Below are 17,762 nucleotides of genomic sequence, written 5' to 3'. Positions count from 1 at the left end.
ATTGCTAAAGTTATCTGTACATCAACCATTCGACAAGCTTTTCATATACCTTTTCCATCTTATTTACCTTACCCTAAGATTTTTCTTATTATAGTATACCCCTTGATAAATGGTGTATTAAACAAAAACAAAAAAAACAAAAGAATAATTTTATTCCATTTTAATAAATTTTAATTTAAAATTTTATGTTAATAATAAATAAAAGTAAATATAATTTAATTCAATTATAATAAATTTTAATTGTAAAATTTTATTTTAGTAATAAATAAACAAATATTACTTAATTCAAGTAAATCTTTCTTTAAAATATTTAAATTTGTTAATAAGAAAATATCAAAATTATCACAAAAATCATCTTGTTCGTAAAAACATCAAAAAAAAATAAGAAGTTAAAGTAAGTTAAAAGGGACATCTTGACAAAAGTACCTTTTCTGTATTCTTAACCTATCATTCACAAATAAGATATTTTAATGGAACAATAATAAAGTAAAAATATTGTTAAAAGGTAGAAAACGGGCGATGATAGAACGGAAGAAGTACTCGACGCGTTTTGTACAAAGCTTACTGTAAAGATTCTAAACGCTATTGCATCAAATAGAAAGAAAACGATCGGGAACAGAAGTTGGCAGGGGCAAAACATTTTTCACCTATTCATGAACTCGAAAATATCACTCGAAAGCAGTCGAAATCTATACTCAAAGCATTTCCCTTCTTCATGATTCTTTTCGAGTAGCCACAAACATACAAATGCGTAAAGACACCTACATATATATATATTACATATATATATTCGGCCCAGTTTATGTATATATATATTTTTCTCTCCTCTTTTTCATGAATACCAACACACTTACTATATATATATAGTAATGCACATTCGTAAACCCTAACGCTTTCGATCTCGTACCTGGAAGGGATCCAGAAAACGAGGATAGGGTGGAACCGGCTTTTGAATCAGCTCGCACCAACGTTAAATTCTCTATATATAGATGTGTGAGCGTGGACAAGCGCGTTTTGTCAATATTTATTGGTCCCCCCATAAAATAAAATACTCGTGGCTCAAGTCAGCCGTAATCCGATAGTGCTCGAAGTATTTAGGTCAAAGAGAAAGAAGAGAAAGGTAGAAGAGGAGAAAATTGGGGAATTATTTCGTCGAATGAAGTGTCGAGATTTATTTTCGAACGATAATTTATAATCAACAGGATTTTAATGATACTACTACTACTACCTATGATAATATTAACCGCCACAACCCAACTGATTGTGTTTAATACGCAAAGGTGCGAAAATGAATTTCCATAATGTGATCGTTGATTTAATAAATTTTCAAAATGAAAATGTTAACGGTGTTTTCGATACTTTGGTATAGATAACAAAATTTTATTTTATTATTTATTATACTCAATGTATTTATATCTAATAGATATTCATAATAATCGATAAAATATTCATATCACGAAAATATATAAACGATTATTTAATAAATACTATGTACTCATGTTTAGTTGCTCTTTTTTTTCTTTTTTCTTTGATAGAAAAAATCTGGAACAAAATATATTTTTTGTAAACAATCAAATCTTTAATTCGTTTTGTTTTATTCCATTTTCAGCGCCATCCGTCCAAATAGTGGACGCAGCGGGTCAACCGCTAAGGGATAAATACTATGAAGCAGATAGCACCATCGAACTGTTATGTGTTGTGCGTCACATAGCGATGCAGGTCCAGTATAGTGTCGTCCAATGGCTCCATGGTAATCGAACTCTGAACTACGACACGACGAGAGGTGGTATCAGGTTGGTCAAACAATCAAAATAATATATCAGTTGAGTTGTTGTAGTTTCAACATTTTCTCAAATAATCCTATTTCGATTGGTTCATTAGTTTTTTAATTAATTATAACAAATAATTTGTTGTCAATTTGTTTTCTATATTTAATGAAAAATTGCATGACCTTTAATAAATTTCTTTCATTTTTGGATAAAAATGTAAAATGTTGGTTGCAATGCAACTAAAAATGTTAAATGAATTAAATGAACGAGTTTTTTTGTTTTTTTTTTAAATCGTTTTTCCATTGAAAACAATTAAATTACAAAACTGACGTTAATAATTTTATTAATTATCACACTCAAACACATAGATGTACAATAAATGCTACGAATTTATTCTTACATTTCCATCGAAGCATCATCGTTCGTAATCCAATAATGAAGCTTCCTGTACCTAGAGCTTTCGAGATAATTATTCTTTATTCTTGACAAAATACTCGTAGTTTCTTCTTATTCTTAACTTCGAGTCTTTCTCATTTTATTTTTTTAACTTTCAACTCTGGGAGTCCTCCAGCCAGTGTAAATATTAAAGAACGTTTTTAACAATTAAAGGGAACATTATCATCCGAGACCAACATTTTAAAGAGATTTCTTAGAGAAAGAACGAAAAAAAGAAAATGAGGAAGGGACAGGGTTGGCAGATGACTACCAAAACGTCTGGATAGTAATTTTCTCAATTAGAAAATGTTCTAGAAAACGGTAGAACGATTTTACTATTCGAAAATAAATGGGATAAAATGGGATTATATATACATAGACGATCAAGAGAAGATGAGTCCTGACATTCTTCTTCTTCTTCTTCTTCCTTCTCATTTCTTTTTTGTCATTCTCTCTCTTTCTTTTTATTTTTTATCTCATAACGACATTCTTAATACATTGCTACGCTTTCATAACTCGATTCGACACGGTCGAGTTTTAACTGTGAGTAATAGGAAGGCGTAAGAATTCATTATTCGAGTTGGTCGTTAGAAATGCAGAGTGGTGGGTCTTTTCTACTCTCTTAGTTTAGTGAATAAAATTCAAACTCGTTGGGAAAGCCAACGGTCGAGAACATTTCAAGCTCATAAAATAAGAAGAAAATATAGGCCATGCAATACCTTAGATTTAAGAATCCGTGAACGAGTAAGTAATACCAATGATTTTCATTGAATGTGATGGTTTTTAACGCGTAAAAAAGATCAAGATTTTGAAGAAGAAGAAGAAGAAGAAGAAGAAAACATGTAAGAAAGCAAATTTGTTTGTATACGAGAATACTATTCGCGAACAAGATAAGCTACGAAACACTAAAACTAAAGCAATTTAAACTTTCCATCGTTGTCACCTTTCGAAACTCCATTTAAACGGTGCGACGTTAATTCTGTAACCGCTTGTACACTCCATACAATTGTTATACGAACAAGATATAGTATAACATATATATGGATGTGTATGTATGTATGTATTTAGGTGCCTATACGTCGTCATGTTTTTCTTTCTATTAGTTAGTAGAGTGAGTTCGAATGTTTCCGTTCGAGTTACAAAATTGGTCCTTTAATTACCGACGTGCATTATACTCGCGTTACACGTGAGTTAAAATTATACAAATATTCAAGTTAGGAAATAATAAAAGTCAAAATATGTCCTACCCGTCGTTAGAATAAACTATTATTTGCAATGTATTCGTAGTTTACTAATTTATTTCATGAAACACGGATAGTTGCATTAATTAGTATTATTCGAGTGTACTTTTATACATTCATCTTATTTATATTATATATACTGTTTACATCCATTATTTCGTATTAGTATTATAGTAAATCTTAATAGTCCTCTTTTGTTGTTTAACGATATATTTAATTGAAACATCGTTTAAATAACACAAAATATTTATTTTCTAAAAGAACATAATTCAACAAGAAAATAATTTAAGCAAAACGTAAACTTTGTTGTATCTACCAATAGAATGTTAAGGTAGATCGAGTTATCGTCTTTAATATATATATATAGTAAAGTTATAATCTAACTTTCAACTATTCGAGATGTGCCTTTCGCAAAAGCGCCACTCACGTTTTCCCATGGTACGTTGATCCATTTTAAAGTAAACCTTGACATACATGAAAATAGTTAGAACTGACACATACACGCATATATAAAGAGTAAGAAGATAATCTTGAAAATAATTCCTACGATTAATCGAAAATGTTAGTTAAAAAATACGAGAGAGAGAGAGAGAGAGAGAGAGAGTACTTAAGAAGTGAAATAATAGTAGACAGAATTTAAAGTCGTGTTATTATTTGACTCGAAAATGTTGTACATCGGTTTCTTAAAACCACTAAGAGAAGAATAAACTATGTGTCACCGTAGACATTGCTAGTAGTAAATGGAATTAGTTTGTTGTGAGCTCTTTGTACATATCAAGACGTGTACATGAAAGTGAGAGAAAGTCTCGTCTTACTTTGAGAAGTAAGATAGAAAATAAAATAAGTTAGTACTAAACCTTTCCAAACTACTACCCCTCCCCCCTCCTTTTTCCCCACTTGTAACCATCACAATACTCATCTCTCTTCGTTATTCTCTTTCTCGTTGTATCTCGTGTTACCAGACCACAACCACCATACATTTTATTCCATTTTTTTTTTCATCAACCATTATGATGTGGTACACCTGGTCGCGTAAACACAACCGACTAACGTCACTTAATATTTTGTCCCGCAGCAAGTTACTTCCGATAAAAAAATAAAAAAAAAGGTAACTGCGGGGAAGTGAGAGTAAGAAAAGAAAAAAAAAGAAAGTACACTATTATCTTCGTTGGGTAAGAAATTAGAGCCGACAAGTGCTGATTTAACGAGCACTCGAGGCTGTTTAGTACGCCGACCTCCGGCATTTCCATGACATTATGGAGTAGAGTAATGAGAAAAGCGATGATAAAAGTGATAAAAGTGAAGGTAGAGACGCATCGTCGTCGTCGTCGTCGTCGTCGTCGTCAACGGTTTAACGGTCGACGATAAAGCTAGTGAATTTGGTAATATCGTTTGGGTGATTAAAAACCAGAAAAGATTCTCTCGTTTCGTCGCAATGATGGAAAAAAAAAAAATTAAAAAAAAAAATTAAAAAAAAGAAAAGAGTTATAAAATTTAAAAGAAGGAAATATCCTATCGGTGCATTATACGTATGTATGTCGAACGATAGAGATTAATCGATGCGTGATATATGGTTCCGTCTATGGAGATAGGAAATAGGGCACGATGATAGAATGAAAGAGAATGGAAAGAAATTCGACGATCGTCAAATCGTGCGGATATTAAATCCATCGGAAATTTGGCATCGAAAGGAAATTTGCATACGAACGCAAAGAATGAAATTTGAACTGAGTTACTTCGTCATTATTCTTTAAAAGAGAGAGAGAGAGAGAGAGAGAGAGAGAGAGAGAATAACTGGAAAAATAAAGTGAGATTGATTCATTTTTTGTTATTTTAATTTTCTTTTATTTAATTTTATTTGTTTTTCCCCCCTCACGAAAATTCAAATTGTTAAGAATGATTGCAATCAACCAAAGTGTATTGTCAAGAAGAAGAAAAAAAAAAAGAAATGGAATGTATAGAATAAAAAGAAAGGAAGATGGAAGTAGACAATTTAAAAGATCGAGTCAAATGAACGAACGTAATCTATCGATGCGCAAATGCAAGCACGTGTAATGGAGATAATCAAAGTGTATTTAATCTGTATTCGTACGTTCGAGAATTCGCTTAATTGATGATCAAATAATCGAAATTTGGTTCAGATTGGTGCTCGGATAATGGATTTTCAAACACATTAGTTAGGAAAGGGATACATTTTACAATGATGCTTATTGAAGCGATTGAAAAGTATTATTTATATGTATGAACAATTTCTTTTTATTTATTTGTTTATATTTGTAGTTCTATTTTTTTTTATTAAATTGGTATCGCACAAACGATACTTAATAAAATCATATAAGAGTTTGAAATAGATGATAATCTATCCTAATTCATCAAAGTGTCACTTATACGGATGCCGATGATTCAAAGCACTGAAATAAGTCGAAAAAGTTTGACATTTTTTTTTTATTTTGTACGTTATCAACTATTACACGCTTCTATTATATTAGCAACGATCGATCAAAATAAAAGCTTATGATTCACTTCGTGATTATTAAATCATGACAGTAAAAGGATGGATTTGTATGAAAAGAAAAATATAAAAAAAAAAGTAAAAAAACTAAAAAAAATTCTCACAAGATCAGCGAAAACTTTGACAAAACGAGAGAAAAAAAAAAGATCTTTTTCATGAAAATAATTAAGGCATTTTAAATAATTAACAAGTACATAAATGCATAAAGCTCATATTTAATTATTTACAAAAGGACATATTACATTTTACTGCAATTAAATAAAAAATTATGCTAACACAAAAACACGTCTTAATTATTCAATTGAAACATACAGAATAAATTGTCCAAGTGTGTTGGTGTTCAATTTAAGGGCTAAGTTCCTTTAAATGAGAGTCATTTTTCATCACGTTGAAGTTGCACGCAGAGAGAAGGGATTTCCACTTCGAGAAGGGTAATCCCGTTATTTACATAAAATAGGTGTTCTCGCTTGGTTCGCGACGCAATTAGCGCTACGCTCCGTTGCGAAATCAAATATATACTACGTCGTTGTATTAACAAACATGTACCTAACTATATATATATATACATATATGTCTATCGCCATGCTTCTTCTGTGTGTGTGTGTGGATCAGCAAACAATCTTTTCAGAAACTTTCTGTTTTTTAGTTTTAATTTTTTTTTTTTTTTTTTATTATCGTTGGAAGATAACGAGCGGACAAATTGCAGCGCAAGAATTTTTTCAATTAAACTCTTCTACCCACCCACCCAAACCTCTCAGCCCTTTTTTTCTCCACGCGTTCTTTATCTCTCTCTCTGTTTCTCTCTCAAGAGTTGGTATGAGGTAAACCCTTTATCCTACTTTTTCTTACCACCATAGAATCGTTCTCTCCCCGTGTGTTCGGTTAAACGGATAAACGTTAATCATGTCGAGAATCGTGGTGACTGCGATTAAGAGCTTACGCCAAGTCCCTCCCCCTCCCCCTGTCCACCCTCCGCCCACCTGATTCTGTAAGAAATAAGTATTTTACTCGTTCTTTGTTTTTTTTTTTAACATTCCTTATCTCTTTATCTTTCGTGGAACATAAATTCGTTTAACTGTCTAATTGAATATCTTTTTTTATATAAAAGTCATGCACAGAAATTGGATAAAAAATGTGTGCAATTAATAGACAAAATTTCACTTTTGTCAGGTGTCATTCACAGCTCTACAACTATTACTCTACTACTTTATTATATTATTACTATTATTTATTATATTTGTATTATTACTACTAAAAATGTTCTTCAAACATTTTACGTTTCCCTCCTACTTCTTATTTTTATTCTTCTTTTATTTATTATTCCACAAGATTAAAGACAAAATAAAAAAATATATAAAAGAATCTTTTAAAAAAACAAACAAAAGAAGGGGAAATGGGAAGTAGGGTTAAAATATTTTTATCCAGCAAGGAAACACGATCAAAATAGAATAGAGAACTTTCCGCCATCTTTTCATTCGCCTTTCCCGAGCTTTTCCGAGAAAGCAGTGCACGAACGAAAGAACGGGCCAGCAGTCCCTTGAGGCCAACCTCCAACTTCACCCTTTCTACCCCACTCCTCCCTAAACTCACTCCTCCGAAAGCCTCGAACCACCACCAACCCCTTTCCCTATCCACTTTCTTCTACTACTTCTTCTTCTTCTTCTTCTTCTTCTTATTCTCCCTTCCACCCATTCCTCCCGAGAACCGCGGTTGTTAAATTGAAACCAGCAATTAACGTACTTCGAGGAAGAGGTCGTCGGCGCTATTCTTCTCTTCCTCGAGTAGAAGCAGAAAAGTAGTAGAGATGCTTTCTAACGAGAAGAGGGAGACCTATTTAATGCCAGTGTCGCTTGCCCGCTCGAGAAACCAAGATACAACCCCCCCCCTACCCTCATCCACGCGTTTGTCATTTTCTTTTTTTTTTGTAACCAACCCCCCCCCTCTCTTTTTTTACTTTTTTCATTTTCTTTTTGTTTTTTTTTTTTTTCAATTTTGCACTGAGCTGCATCGATCCACCAAGCGCGAGATGAAGCGAATGAAGAAAAAAATGAAGGGTAAAGAGAAAAAAGGGGTACGAGAGAAAAATGATGAAAAATTGGGCCAGGAATATCTTTTAGTATTAGCTCTTCTCTATGAGCTATCATTCATTTTTCATTTCGTGATGATCTACACAAAAAGAAACAAATAATAATAATAATAATATTAATAGAGAGTATGTTTTTATATTTGAAGTGTTCGTGTAATTAATTGGAAAAGTATTGGATTGACAAGAAAGTAATTTCGGTAGTAAGTAAATATAAATATATTATAAAATAATATAAGTATTGTAATATATATATATATATATAGAATATTATTAGGTTGGCAAGAAAGTAATATTTCACACAAGAAAACCGAAATTATTTTCTTGACAACCCAATATGTAACTCTCTAGTTGGAATTGTTCAAAATTCTTACGTGTGATCTAAATTTGAAGTATAATTTTAATTTTACTTTATTCACTTTATATCAGTTTACTTTTGTACGTATATATACGTCGTATCTAATTTACAAAACCACACACGCGATAATCGTTAATATCATAATGTTAAATTTGAATTAATTTTTTATGTTTAATTCACATGTTTCAATAACAAAATACGATTACTATTTAACTTCGAGATTTGCGGAAAAGTTTTAAGATCAAATTAAAATATAAAATTAGATCGGGGGGGGGGCGGGAGAGGGTGGTTAGGAGTAGGAGATTGAGAGGAGGTTTGTAATTAGACTTTAGAGAAAAAGGAAAAAGGAAATATATAGTATAATGGGGTAGAAGGTTGAATTGCATGTTCGTTGGTAGTAATGAGAAATTCGAGAAACTCTTTTACTCTGAAATGTTTCCCATTATCCTCGGCAAAGGAACAAAAGCTAAGGAAGGACAATAACGATGGGAAGATTTCATAAAGCGTTTTACATTTGATCGGATCGACTGAGACTCCTTGTGTATACACCACCGAATAAAACTTATTTCATCTTATAAACGAAAAACAATCAACTATGTTTGAAATTTTTGTTGTTCGATACGAATCACATCGAATTGAAATGTTTATTTTATTGTATTATTTATTTTTATTTTCAGGAGAAGGAGAAATATTCAAATTCATATTTTACTCGTTGAAAGAAAACAAACACACATTCTTTCCACAAAACATTATAAATATATCATCAAACTCGTATTATATCTCTCTCGATGTCATTTTTCGCACAAATTCCAATAAATATAATAAACAGTACATTAAATCGAATATTATACAATGTTAATGGTAAAAAAATGAATAACGCGTGATTTTTAAACCGTCATGAAACGTCCGAGTTTACATTTATTACATAGCGTTGTTATTTAATTAAAGCATATCTTCCTTTAAATTACTCTGCTCGTGCTCGCTTTCTCGTATCGTGGAATGATAATAAAATTAACAAATAAAAAAGAAGCAAAAAAAAGAAAAAAAAGAATTAAATAAATAAATAAAAATGATAATAAACAACTAGAAATATTAGAGGACGTACACAGAACGACGAATGCATTTGCGATGCAATATTTTGTCGTATGATGATCGTACATGAAGGGACACTTTATTCCGCATACATTATTCCGATTTCGTTCGTAAAAGCTCGCGTATCCTGCGGAGATGAAGTTTCCTATATGTATATGTACATATATAAATATCTATACATATATATATACACATTGAAATGAAAATTTCAACGAGTCGCATTTGTTTTAGCGTGAAAACGGACCTAATGGAGGAAGGGGCCAACTCTACTCTCAGTATAGCGAGGGTCGGACCAGCGGATAGTGGTAACTACACGTGCATGCTCACCACCATGCCTGATCAGCCTGCAACGGTTCATGTACATGTCCTGAACGGTGAGAATAAAATAGAATAAAATTTGCTTCCTCGCGTACAGAACTCTCATCCACACACTACACTACCACTCTTTTCCTACTAACAGTGAATACCCGTCTACCGAAATACGATGTCATATCTTTCTCTCTCTCTCTTTCTCTTTCTCTCTCTCTCTCTCTCTTTCTCTTTCTCTCTCTCTCTCTCTTTTTCATCTCGATCGATAAGCACTCAAATATTCATACGAAAGAAGAGCGACGAGAAAGACCTCGATCCTGGCCTACCGCAATATACATATATATATATATTGGTATATTTCTATACATGTATATGTGTACATATATTTTACGTATACTGTATATAATATATGTACGTACTTACATTTTAGACCAGATATCAGAATTTTTATTCTCACGGGAGAAAATGTCTGTATCCCCCGATACATTTCGATCATTCGGAAGACATTCGGATAAAATTGAAAATGTAACTTTTGGATCAACGAGTGAAGAATTCATCCCTGATAAGATACGATAAATAGGTTTTCTCGTTTAAGACTATTCTTTATTTATTTTTTTTTTTTTTTTTTTCATTTTTTCAATTACTTACTTCTCACGAGTTATTTTTTCTCTTTCTATGTATTATATTTTAATTACGATCGATAAAATATGAACCGATATGTGCGAACATTTTCATTCTGAGAATTCTCTTTCAAAATTTCCTACGGTTATTTAATATTTTCAATCGTAATTGTTCAAATAAAATTACAAGATACTAAATTTATTGTTATTTACGATTTGATACCGTACAAGTTTCCAATTATGTGTCAAATAATCATTGAATGAAATGTGAATAAAATGTTGACAAAATTTTTCAGAATAGATGAAAGTTACACATTTTCCAATCGCATTTACATTCTCTCTCTCTCTCTCTCTCTCTCTCACACACACACACACACACACACACCTAGTAAAATTTCGAGCTCGTCGATATTTTCAAACGCAATTCATTTTTCTTTTTTTTTTTTTTCATTTTATTCCTTTACGCGAATCGGAACACTAACCTAGCGGAAGTGACGCACTTGTCGCTACTGAAAAAGCTGCTACTGCTGTTGCTGCAAAACGCTAGTATATGTTTCTCTTTCTCTTTCTTTCTAACAAAACACACCTAGAAAAAAAGAGGTAGAAATAAAAACAAGAGAAAGAGAGACCAAAAAGAGAGAGAGAAAAAAAATACATTCGATTGATCCTTTAGAACAAATCCCGATGGAATAAAGTGAACACCATACCATGAAATAGATGTATGGATAATCCAACCATAATTCCATCAAGCCTCATCCACCTATCCTTTATGTTGCACAGAAAGCGATATGTTGCTTTCCACTATAACTAGAAGCGCCATTGTTAAACCGAGAAAGCATTCAGCTATCGATACTTTCCTCGATGCTGATCGAAACATTGTCTCGATAAAGCTTCTTCTTCTTCTTTTTTTTCTCTTCCTCCACCACCATTTTCTATCCACTTGTACGAACACAATCTTCCAACATTTTACACGAGTGAATGGACGACGGACAAGTAGTCTTTGAAAATACAATTATATTTTTTACAAAATATTTTTCCTTGAGAGGATTATTTTTTACCAAACGTGTGTGTGTGTGTGTTTCTGTTTTTTAGTATTATCATTTTTTATTATATTTTATTTATTAAAAAAGAAAAATATTTCTATCATTGTAGTAATATTTAGATAGTCATTATTAGAAATAATTATTTAGAATTTAAGTGTTTTATTATTAACACTTTAATGACCGTTCACACAACATGTGTGTGATAATCGGAACAATCGTTATTGGCTGTTATTTATTTATAACTGTATATATATATATATATTTAAAATCATATAAAATTAAATATTTGTTGGTAAATTATTTTTTGTTTTATGTTAATTTTTTTCGTGAATTTAATAAAGTTTCTTTGAAATTAATTCTTCAAAAATATTACCGGGCCCCTGGCGACGTTTGACTACTTAAACGTGCAGCCATTAAAGTGTTAATAATTAATTCGAATTTTTATTAATTTATTTAGAAATAAATTTTGCTTCACTACGACAAGATAATAAAATAAAAGACCAGCTACTGAAATTTTTCGGGAAGAAAAATGAAACAAAATAATATTGTAACCATTGTTAAAAATTTCGAAGTAGTTCAACGATTTCTTATCTTGAAATAACTATAAAATGTTAAAAGTTGCAAAAGTATTGTTGAAGGGCGTTACGTATAGACACGAAAGACACGCTATTCAGTGCCAAGAGAAAGATAGATAAAAAAAGAAAGAAAGAAAAAGAAAAAGAAGAAGGTTCAATTCAGCGACACAACACAAGGGCTACCTTTAGAATTTTCCTCTCTTAGCATCCTCTTTTCTTTTTTTTTTTTTTCTTGCTCTATATAACACTTTCTTCTTCCTCTCTTTCTCTCATCGAGAATATCTCACCTACTCTGTAAAAAAAAAAAAGAAAAGTTACAGTGTTTGAGTGTATACCCCCGATGTTTCAGGAGAAAGCCTAGCCGAGTTGCATCATGGTGGTTCTAGCGACATTCAAGCGGATGTCTGGAGTTCCCTACTCCTCTTCTTCTTCCTCTTCGCCATTCTAGGAAGGCTTCAGGTGCTGAGATGAAGACTCGACAATGCTCCACCCTGCTACCACCATCACCACCCTTTAACAAAGGCGTTCTTTTCTCGGTTATAACTGACAATGAGATGATAAAGATGAGCGTGCGATGACCGATGACTTTAATAACACCTATGACGTGACTTGACGTGACGTGACAAAGCAAAAAAAAAAATAAATAAATAAACTTAAAATAAGAAAAAAGAAAAGAAAAAAGAAAAAATAAAACGCAAAAAAAAACGTTATCGTCGCTATACGTGGTACGAACTTTTTTTATCGTTTCGAAAGGTGTGTGTGTGTGTTTGTGAATGGAAGAATGTGAGAGAGAAAGATTGAGAATGTTTGTGAAAATTGAGAAAGAAATGTACGATCGACGGCGTTGTGCTTATTGTTTTAATCATACCTTGCAAAACGTTTAAGTATGAAAATTGAATAATATAGTTAAAAAGAGTATGAAAGAGAGAAATTTGTTAAATATAAGTGATTTTATATAGGGACCTGAATTATCGGCAAATTGTTTGATTAAAAATTAACGAAATTATTCTCATGGAATATAATTCATCTATGTTTTATTGTTATTCATTGTGATAATAATGAAATCAACGCCGTCACTCGAATATGACAAGACGAATGATATTTTTATTGTCGTAAATTGAAATACCGATAGTAAACTATTTACCGTTGTCGTAAATTAATATTATCGTGCTTCGTTGTTATAACAACGACCGGGATGGGGGTTTACATTTATATATCAACGCTTCGGTGAGAACATTTTCTCCAAGTGGTTGGAATTGTTTCAAGAAGGTTTTCATTCAGGGGATGAAAGTGGATTGGGGTGCAAGGGGAACAACGTTGAGTATTTAAACGATGGAAAATTGGAAAACAACGACACGATTTCGTGAAATAGAATGAGATTCGCATTAAATATCGTCCAACAAAATATCGTTCAAACTTACAATGAAAAATTCGTTAAAAATTACGAATAAATGCGAATCACGAAGGTCGAATAAACTCGAGTAAATAACTCGATATTATTTAAAAAAAAAAAAATAAATAAATAAAAAAATAAAAAAAACCTAGTCGTTATCACTTGAATAATAAGAACCAATAATCGATCAATTATTTGCTATCTTACGAAGTAAGATAGATCTATTTAAGAATATAAGAGTTGAGGCGGCAGAAAAATATCTCAAAGGAATAAAAATACAAAATAAAAACAACCAACAACAACGTCGCTGTTTCAAATGAACTTTGTTATTATTAATTATCGTTCCAATAATGAAATACGATTTAATATGGCTGAAAGTGAATGAAGATAGAAAAACGTTGACGCGTTTAAAATGAATCATTTCTTTTTTTTTGTTTTTTTTTCGAATAAATAAAACGTGCCAGGAAAAAACAACAAAACAAAAATCTAATCATCCAATCTCGCAATGAAGAAAAAAAAATGTTCTATTACGCGTGTTATATCATTGACCAAAAAATATCCTTATTCGTCCGAATCGAGTAAGCACGCGATTCGCTTACGTAAAATCGAAGATCGTAGAACACGATTTAAACTCTATAAAATCAGTGTGTCGAAGTTTCAAGAAACAACGCCTGAAAAACAGAGTGAGAATAAGCCTTTTCGTTTTCTCTTTCTTCGTGCGATATTTATAGGCAACGTATTTGTATGTAAGCATGTATGTATGTATGTATGTATGTATGTATGTATGTATGTATTATATGTATTTACATGCATATGATTCTTCGTTTCTCGAAAATCCTACAGCGAAATCCACGACGATATATCGAAAATGTTGAAAAATAGTTTTTCCTTCGCAAAGATTTCGAGAATCGATGATGATATGAAAGAAAGAAAGAGAGAGAGAGAGAGAGAGAGAGATAGGTATACATGTATATTTGCAAAATGGAAAAAAGGAATGTGAGATATTTAAGAAAAAAAGAAAAAAATCGAGCCGAAAGGCAAACTATATTACCTTACGTACGAAGGCAAAAAATGATGAGAGCTTTCGTCGAGAGGGAAAAATATTTAAAAAAATAAACCATACGCGTTTTACAAGAAGTATCACTTTTCATTTTTTTCTGTTCATTAAAATCTTCTTTTTTATCTGTATTATCTTATAGTTTCAATTTCAGCGAAAGAATATCAATGAAAAACAAAATCTTCAATCATCACTATGGATTTTATTCAGGTAAAGGATTGAGAAAAGAAAACTTTTCTGTTATTACAGGTATAAATTACATTTTCTGTAATAAAATATAAGATCGTGATATTAAAAAAAAAAAAAAGAAGTAAAGTTATTTTTGAAATAGAGAGAAAAAAAAGAAATGTTATTCACTCGTAAGTTGTTTCTTAAATGCTAGAGTAAGTACTTACTTGTAGAAGAAAAATGATGATGATGATGACTAAAAGGTGTGTAAGTATGATGATAAAAAAAAAAAACAGAAAAAGAAATTATACAAAGAAATGGCAAGGGTATAAAAAAACAAATGTCCTTACTTTAATAAAACCAAAAAGTACCTGTACCGTCTTGAATTATGCACTTTCAAATATAACGACGCGAAGCGTAGCAATTAAGTCTAACATATGAGAAACGCGAATAAAATAGACAAGACACACACACCCATTGTACCTTCCATACTCGCGCATTTTCTCTCTTTCAGAGTGAAATGTAAATCACTGGGGCGTACGAAATCGTAGCAATTATGTTCGTGTAACGAGTTCTCCGGGAATGGACCGTGGACCTTGTTAAAATCGTGACGTTCGCACGAGCATAAAAGAGCATTGATGTAGAACGTTTGTTTCATACTCGAAATGGAATTTAAACGCTCGATAAGCACTCATTCGATCGATCAATCGAATTGACCGTAGAGAACGAAACGTCCCCTCCCTCACCTATCGAAAAAACCTTTGTTTTTTTTTTTATTATTATTATTTTTATTTTACTTTCTTTAGTATTAGAATTTTTTAACGATATATCATATGTTCTACAATAATTGCATCCGAATATATCGATAAAACATTCGATTTATACTAAAAAAATCAGTAAATATCAGTCGTTGAAATACGAGGATAAATATGGAAATGTTTCGAATATATTCATTTCTAAAATTTCAGAAAAATAATATAGAAATTTAATAAAACTCAAGAAAAATTAATATTACGATTGAACCCAATAAAAAAAAAAGAAATATCAAAGTTACGTAACATATTATTCCAGTAAAAGTATTTTTTGTGAATATGTAAAATAGGAATAATGAAGAAATTTAATGCGTACCTAAGTATGAAAAAGAAAGAGAAAAAAAAATTCGAAATTATATAATACGGTTCAAAATGATTATTATTTAATCTTTCTCGGCTAGTGGCCACGTCTCGGTAGAATTCTCGTTACTCGGCTGAAAACGTGCACCGCAATGTCCGTAACTACGTTCGTGTTACGATTCACACCGTAGAGAAGTCTCTTGGTATGTGGAGATTGGAGTTGGTGAAATGTGTTCTCTTGCTGTGACCGAAAGTACGATATAGTGAGAAGGACAGAGACAGAAATATAAAGAGAAATAGAGATAGAGATGGAGAGAATACGAGAGAAGGGGAATAAGTCTACGGTAAGTGTAACACAACGCCAACGACAGATTGGACGTTGCTTCATCGATCCTCGTTGAGGTCCTCCAGGAACTCTATTTATCCCCCTAGCGTTATATCCTTGGTCGTACCTACAAACAAGGGATACTATTCCGGATAGTATTGTTGAGAATCACCGATGGATATTCAGCTGGCTCAAACGTTTCTCTTCCAAGCAACGTTAGCAACTTTTGGTATATTCTCTCTCGTTATAACTCGTCCTCACACTATTGTATTTTCACTTAGTTAGTATTTTACAAAATAATAATAATGATGATCTATTTGGTAAGAGTTACAAATTTTCATTTGATATTCTAATAATTCTAATCTGATCGTTAATTATATTATTTTATTTTTAAGGTTTATATTTTGAATAGATGTACGTAATAATTCGTGAAGGATTTTTTTTTCTTTTTGTTTGACGCATTAATGTAATTTAAAATTCATATTATTTTTAATTTTTTTTTTTTTTTTGTTATTTAATGGTATACGTCGCATATAGTATCGAAAATGACAATCAACTTGACGATACAGTTAAAATAATTTTAAAATGAGAATTTTAAAACAGAAAAACGCTGCAAAAGCATTTCCACGTCAATTTGTTCCATTCTTGATAATAAAATTGTATTTAAAAGTACAAGTACGCGAGTTTATGAATTCATTTATATCGAATCGAGTTTAATTATTTTTACAAAATTGTGCAACGTTTTAACACAAGTCACAAATTGCCCAAAATAAATAAAAGAAATAAACAAGTTTGAGAAAAGTAAATTAACAGACTGATATGAATGATTATTCTTCGAACATGTGTAATTAATCAGTGATAAAAACTTCTTGATAATATATTTTCATACGTAACTTGTGTCTTATCATCTTTTTTATTTCTTCTTCCTTTTTTTTTTTTTTTAGCTGTTTCCATGAAAGATAGATGAACGAAGTAAGTTCAGATCAAGCACGTAGCAGTTTTACGATAAGCCAGCTTCGTGGGGTGGTAATGGTCAGCTACATTAATGCATTTATGTCCTGTAGTACTCTATCTTAGATGATATATCTTAGCAAGATCTACTTAATACGATCATTAGAGCAGCGATTTGTCATTCTAGTCCAGTCTCAGTGGTAAACCTTTAGGAAACCGCGTGCCTAAGCATCGACGAAGTCTCCTTCCTCTTAAGAACATTTCAGCCTAGTCGATAATACTACTACTACCATACCACTCTTAGTTTCCTCTTCGTTTTCTCTTGGTCTTCTCTTGGTCCTCTTCAAGCTGCTTCGAACACTCACTCTCGTGTGGTAGGGCTAAGAGCCCTAAGGATTTAACGCTTAAACCTAAATCCTTTACGTAAGAGTACCAACAGTTTTTATATCTTATGTCAGATATTTCAAGATAAAACCGATAATACTAATATACTTTTAGAATGAAAACAAGAATATATATATATATATATATAAAGATAAATGATATTTTATTTTTTACTCTAATATTTAAAAATACTACATTTGAATTTATTTTAAATTAATTAATTTTAATTAATAATTATTTAATTTTTAATTAATACTCGAATTTATTTCAATTATTACGAAAATTATTTTATATTCATTTTTATATATTTTATATTATAAAATTATTACATGTTT

The 17,762-nt window shown here is 31.4% G+C and overlaps 1 protein-coding gene across 7 annotated transcripts in view; it reads left to right on the top strand.

The window, feature by feature from the left end:
* The window catches only part of LOC107066120 (uncharacterized), a 162,773-nt gene extending 147,971 nt beyond the window's left edge, over positions 1 to 14,802 (top strand). For 6 of the 7 annotated variants that reach the window (XM_015320438.2, XM_015320448.2, XM_015320439.2 and 3 more), the window contains 3 exons: positions 1,610 to 1,793; positions 9,722 to 9,864; positions 12,387 to 14,802. In XM_015320438.2, the coding sequence (XP_015175924.2) occupies positions 1,610 to 1,793; positions 9,722 to 9,864; positions 12,387 to 12,508 (449 nt within the window). In that variant the 3' untranslated portion in view covers positions 12,509 to 14,802. The remainder of the gene's footprint in view (positions 1 to 1,609; positions 1,794 to 9,721; positions 9,865 to 12,386) is intronic. The other variant, XM_015320449.2, reaches the window with a different exon arrangement.
* The last annotated feature ends 2,960 nt before the right edge of the window (positions 14,803 to 17,762 follow it).

This window comes from Polistes dominula, unplaced genomic scaffold, assembly GCF_049000335.1.
Source record: "Polistes dominula isolate Pdom_NZ unplaced genomic scaffold, Pdom_raw_medaka contig_20, whole genome shotgun sequence".
Taxonomy (NCBI): Eukaryota; Metazoa; Arthropoda; class Insecta; order Hymenoptera; family Vespidae; genus Polistes; species Polistes dominula.
Note: the sequence above shows the minus strand (reverse complement) of the source record. Positions and strands in the feature narration are given on the sequence as shown.